The 6,778-nt window shown below is 33.1% G+C and overlaps 1 protein-coding gene across 1 annotated transcript; it reads right to left on the reverse strand.

The window, feature by feature from the left end:
- Positions 1-935: 935 nt before the first annotated feature.
- Positions 936-3,968, reverse strand: LOC132552443 (uncharacterized). Its single transcript, XM_060216613.1, has 6 exons — positions 3,722-3,968; positions 2,832-2,887; positions 2,378-2,413; positions 1,609-1,783; positions 1,211-1,260; positions 936-997 (listed from the first exon to the last, which is right to left on the reverse strand). The coding sequence occupies exons 1-6, from the start codon at positions 3,966-3,968 to the stop codon at positions 944-946; spliced, it is 618 nt and encodes a 205-aa protein (XP_060072596.1). The 3' UTR covers positions 936-943.
- Between the last annotated feature and the right edge of the window lie 2,810 nt (positions 3,969-6,778).

The following is a 6,778-nucleotide window of genomic DNA, read 5'->3' on the forward strand; positions in this document are numbered from 1 at the left end:
GAAAGACATGTAATCATAGCAGATTCTGATGGATTATCAGGCGTTACCAAAGAACGTCCCAAACATATCAAATTGGTGAAAAATCAGGGCATTTCAATAGCCATTCGAACACCAGGTATCCATTGTTCAAAGACTGAATACAGATAACCAGCGGTTAGTGAACAGTTTCATGTGTTAATAATACATAAGAAAGGGAACATTATGTTTGTCCGAAATTTCATTTCGGTGGCCATTAGTCCAGTTATAACGCATATTCCTATTATTTAAAAAAAAAGTCGGATATGTATAACGCTTCAATGAGTTTATAAGTCTAGAGATTTGACCATTGTCGATTAAACTGGCTGAATGTGTAGACGATTCTACTTTATATGCATCATGTTCATCACAAATAAAAATCTAACTACAACAATAACATAATCTACTTGTGTTGAGGCTTTGTGCAAAGAAAAGTAACTTGGTTACTGGTTACTTTGATTGTACAATGACGGTTTTTCTAGGCTGACAATTTTGTGATCTCTGTAACCTTAACCTCAAACATATGCAGTGAATAGTTTCTGTAATGATGTGACATGCATAATATTCTTCGTTCTCTTTATACATTTTTAGGGGAGTCGTTGTAAATCTTTCCTTTTTCCTCCAGTATTTGTACAAGTTTCATCAATTCAGATCTAGCATCAAAATTTTATCAATATGTGTGTATTGCATTTCGAAAACAAACACACATAGCAAATTACTGTACTACTGAATAAATATCTTATATTATATAGGCTTCTTAAATAACGGACAAAATATGCAAAATAGAATAGCAGGTAACAACGATATGACTTCTTAACGGAAAAATGATTTATATGTTTTAAGTAACAAAATACAAATCAACAGAATAGGAATATACTATGTTTTTATTGTTTTTCATTAACATAGTAATGTAGACAAATTCATGACATTACCCTGCAATAGGACCATTATGGTGGTGGTGTCCGAGCTCTTTGGCCATATGCTAAAATTGATAGTGAAAAACATGAAAATGTATACTGATTGTAGACAAAATTCTTAAGTGTCATAGTAGGTTTTGATGCAATGTCATATTAAGTGTAAATACAACTCTGGAAAAATATTTAAGAAGGAGTTGGGTGTAGGGAGGGAATGGAGGCTTAAGAAATGTAGATATAAATGTACATTGTTATCTGTTATGACACAGATTTATACTTACTGAGGCTAGATACTGCAGGAAAGTGTGAGTCTCAGCCGGTGCCGTGATATCTGAAGAATGGACACAACGTTTTATTTAGATCAGTTCGAAAACAATTATTTAACAATGTTACGGAAATGTCATACTTATAAGAATGACGTGAACTTTTCTCTTATAAACAATAATACTATCTTCAGACAAAACTAGTTTAGTCGGGGTAATAATTTCTGTGCAGTTCACATGGATATGACTGAATCTATTTTCTCAAAGTGGCTTATTGCAAGTTTGGTATAACACCAAGAGGGTTTTTGGCAGCACTTAAGTATATTAATTTTTCAAAGCATCAATAGAAAAGTCGTCAGTACAGAATTAAGCCGTCAGAATTAATATTTACTAAATGTATAACAATGATAACTTACGTTCCACCAAAGCGAGAACCTTTGAATATCCGACTTGGTCGATCAAGGCTGTAACGTTTCCATGCTCGGCTGCCTTAGCGAGATCCAGCATCAAGTTTTGATCGGAGCTGGAAAGATGCTGGAAAGCGTCGTTACTGGTCATGGTGGCGAGCACGCTCTGAAGATCTCTACGGACCTAACAAAGCGATATAAAGCCAAGATTTGTTAACAAAAGTACAGGTTGTATAACAAAAAAGGGAGTTATAGATGATACGAAGATAATGATATATGTTTCTATTTGATATGAAATTAATAGTAACAAAGAAATGAGAAGAAGAATAGACGAACGATGTCAAAAATAAAACATCAGTAAACTTTTTCTATAAAGCATGATAACAATTTGCAAATAGTTTTGCAGGGTGATGAAAATTGTGGAATGACGGAATTTTGACTCTTTTTACAAAAGAATTTAGTTACATGTACATCACCTCCGAAAATGATTGTTGATATACCGTGATTTTTTTAAGACATGCTAAAAAAATGGTAAATCAGTAATAAAAGCGAAAAAGGAGTGACACATGCATGAAAGATATAAAGATGTAGTGATATATATGCAGCATATAGAAACGGGGAAACCTTAAAGAATAAAAAAACTTTTGCATTAAAGGAAATGGATAAATAACAAGACATACATAACTGATTTTCATTGTTTTTAACTGAAGTGAAACATGCTAAACATGTGGTGAACAAACTGTACACAGGATATGGACAGACACGTGTCCATACTTACCGTTGCTGCAGTTGATGTTTCTTCTTCTCCGAACTCCTAAACAACAGATATTAATTACATCATCATGACATGTTTAAAGATTAGTCACCTTTTGAATGTTTATAAGCATACATTACGTTGTCTTAATCACGAAAACCCAGTTGTGGGGAAATAATGCCCTAATTCCAAAATCCTGTCTTAACGTCGTATGCTTAACACAAGTTGACGATTTCTGTCGCCCAAATGTCTTTCTCATCTTCAGCAAAGAATGTTTAATGCCCATTATAACAAACCTTGGTAACTTTCTCAAGTTACTTTTTACTATTTGATACATTTTATGCTCTCTGAAAACGGTGAATTTGATCAAATGAAAACGAAAATTGTCGGGAAATTTCTCGTATTTGATATATATAACGCCTTCTTTCGTTATTAGTGTTTTCTAAATCAAGAATATAGGCTGCTTTTCGAAAATTACCTGTATAAGATATTTCTCCAGTCGATGTGCCTCATGCTGGTTAATTTGGTTTACATCTACAAGAAATCGTTTCGCAAGATTAATCAACACTTAGCAGAGTAAATGTGGTTTAGCAAAGTTTGCAATATATTTAAAAATCAATAAGTTTAGCAATATATCAAAGTTGGATGCCATATCAGTCCTGCATGCTTTGCTATTCAATATTTGGTGCATTCCTATTTAGCTTTACTGATATACTACCGCTAAATAAAACAGAATTTTTCTACAATATTTCGGATAAGAACCTCTCTAAATTTTAATGTAATACCTGAAAAAATCATGTGTTCAAAACATGTTTAATATCAGATGTATAAAAAGAGTTCATCCTTTCTGAAAAAAAATGCACGTTTTCGAGCAGATTTTCTAATTGTAACGTTTCTTTTGTCTTTCACTTTTGGAATATTTGATACCGTTATATGTACTAGTCTGAAAATGTTATGAACTTTGTTTAATAAATGCATTCCCTAGCTCTTGAATAGGACAGTCTACGTATTCAGGTATTACTATTAACAATTGTATTACATTGCTACGATGTAACTCACAAGGGTGAGTTGTGTATTACCAGCTCAAGAACTGACAATATCGTAGAAATATTGCAAGCAATATAAGAAAATTTATGTTGTTTCCCTATGATCAGACGTAAATTGAAAATGGTAAAAATATAAACATTGGATTCCTAAAACCCGACATTGAAATTGCCCTTATCCGTTTGGCATTCCTATGTCCATGAATGTCAATTTAAATCATTATCAAGTTATTATTTCACTACGTTTTATAATAAGTATGTTTGCATGCAACACTTCTTGAGAGTATATACACGCAATACTTGTGCTTGAACATTATAAACTTACGGTCAAGGAATTGCAGGATTCTGTCGAAGCCGATCCTATCAACATAATGACTGACAGTGTTTGTCTTTGCCGCCGCTACTAATTCCACAAGTATGAGCTTTTCAGTTTCCGGAAGTTGATGGAAAGTTTGGCTACTGTGAACAGCTTGTAGTTCCAGAAGAAATTGGTCGTCTGGCGAAATGGTCGGATGTACAGCAGTTGTGTACACAAATAGCGACACCAACACAGCGGGAACAAACATCATCATCTAGTGTAAAATTTAGCCAAAGAGTTTTAATTAGTTTGGTGTTATCACGGTAGTCCGGTTTTCGTCCACAGAAATAAATATTGCATATTTCCCCCCAAGCGAACAAGGGCGATTAGAATAAGCCTAAAGTTTAAACAAAGCAAACTATGTGGAAACTGTAGGGCAGATAAACTTCCGTAGGGAGTATCTAACAGAGATGAGGATGAAATATAAAAAAGATATTTCCCGTTTCATATCACATAAATGTTTGATAGCATATTGTTAGATAATGACATTAGAACAAAATACACAAGGAACAACATATTTACTCACAACCACCATGTAGCCAAACAATTCACCAAGATAATAACTTATATCAGCTAACAATATACACAAGAGGAAACATCTATAACGTCAACACTAATGTACAATATGAGTCGGTGACGTTTAAGTAAGTATAAGTATTATATTCAAGATTGCAAAAATAATCAGCTTCTGGCGCATTTTATCAAAGCTTGTCTTTTCTGTTCAATGATGGACAGATGACGTGAAAAGGTGAATATATATTAACATCAACATCGAAAATGTATGGTGCTGGACTGCAATGTATGACAGCATCGCAGTTCTGTGGCGTATTTTATGCTCCGTCTTTTCGGTTATATTAGAATATGATATTGATTATGATGTAAGTATGTTTGTACATCATGTCTGCCATGTTATTCGTCATTCAATACGATGACGAAACTAGCAATGTCTTTCTTGGTTGCTATTGATAAATAACATTCCCAAAAACATAGCTCAAGTTATGACTCAATTATCGGGATGGAAATTATAAATAATCGATTATAAAATATTTGAAAATAAATGTAGAAGTAGCATTCGTTATTTTCTAATATATCGAGTAATTCATAACTTTGGATGGAAAAAAGTTTCAAAATAATGTAAAATATTATTGATATAACCATTTCACCAAGATTGTGAAGTTAAGAATCCTTACCGTTATGTTGATAATAGAAGGACCGGAGTAAGTGTGGCAGTCTTATCTGCCACTGCACTATATATATATGTCTGGTGTTCTTAAAACGTGTCTTCTTCGACGGTCAATATGTCAATCGCGTACCGAAACAGACAACGCATGCTCCGCAAACGTGATAATACAAATTGGGCACTATCAGCGCGTTCGGCATTTTGGATAATACGTAGTTTAAAAATTGTTCAAGAGTTTAAGGATTGAAATTTTGCAGCAAGGAAACAATGATATCAATGTGTTTATATAAAGTAGTTATCGTCGATCAAATGGCAAGACGGTTAGTTTTTTCGGACAACTCAAAGTTTCACTATTTTACGTGTATGTTTGTAAGATACGCCATGAAAATAATCCATTACTCACATATTTCCATCTTAAGCAGTAAGTTTTGTTATTGTCATGTTGCACTAATCAAAGTTACACTGATCTCTTTGGCTAAATCGTTCTCCATCAAGATTTGCAATGTTTTACTTAGGATAGTCAATCATAAAAAAGCAACAAAAAACTACCAGCATGTGAACAGAATCATAATTCAAACTAAAATTCAATAAAGCTTCGAATGAAATAATGATTTACAAAGATTCTCATGAAAAAAGTACAAGGATAATAAGACAAAGCGTTCCAGAAGAGTAAGTATCTTCTGTTTCACAGACGACATCCGCTATATAAATCTTGGTCAATCTGTGTAAGTAATGCCACGTTCTCAAATGAGAACAAGGTAAATAACAATGGAACAAACAGGCAAACTTACAAGCATCAAACACGTTCAGTAGCTTCATGTCGCAGAAAGAAACAGAATATTTCTCTATGAGCTTTTCATGACCAAACCAAGGAATCGCAATGAATATTACATTAACGCTTTCAGACATAAATATTTTCAGATTGTGACCAACCGACGCATTAATATAATGTAAAATAAAAATGGAATACCAGTGTAACGTACTGACGTTTGTGTTAAATGATAATGAATTTGTCAATGTTGACATACCATTACATTATATGATAATTGTAAAACGTTAGTGCCAAGCATATATCTATCCAGAGGTACACTTTCAAGGCTGTATATCGATATCTATCTTTCCTATCTTCTAATTACTTTAAGACGCGAAAGCCAATTACGTTTTACTTGAACATACCGAGAGAACTTTCGTACACATTACATATTTTCTTAAAAAATGGTGAAAAATATAAAAAAAACACGTGATCAGATATCATGTGAACCCTTCATATCGCCATTATAAAGACTGTTCTCATCTCTTTATTTGCCGATAAATTCTCTTTACAGAAGAAATAATGGAATATTGGCAGAGAAGAACATTTTCAAGGAAATATCAATGTTTGAATATTTACAATGTTCGCCGATGATGTAAAATACTCGCTTGATATCTCAACAGATGGAAATATGAATATGTGTTATGTAAAGTTACTACCTCGAGCAATAAGCACAAAACATGGAGGTTTCAAATGCATTTTTTTACACACAGCTAACATATGTACCAATTTTTGACCAGACAAAATGTCTTATCTCAAAAACTGGTACAAATGAACTACGATACCGAAATAACGAAAGATTGGTAAAGGAATAAAATTAATTCAAGAAAAAAAAATTACTGAAAACATCTTAAGTACGAAAATCTAACAGAAACTGCGTTTGAATCGGGTTTTCCTTTTACATATTTATCAAACCAGAAATAAACTTTCGGTATGTTGTAACTTGTCAGGTCACTTATGGTTCATTGTGCATCTCATCCCAATGATATTACGAAATAACCCTTTCATGTTTACATATTCTTTCTATGTCGCC

This window comes from Ylistrum balloti, unplaced genomic scaffold (genome assembly GCF_031769215.1).
Source record: "Ylistrum balloti isolate Yb309-2 unplaced genomic scaffold, AGI_CSIRO_Ybal_v1 Utg369632, whole genome shotgun sequence".
NCBI classification, from domain to species: Eukaryota; Metazoa; Mollusca; class Bivalvia; order Pectinida; family Pectinidae; genus Ylistrum; species Ylistrum balloti.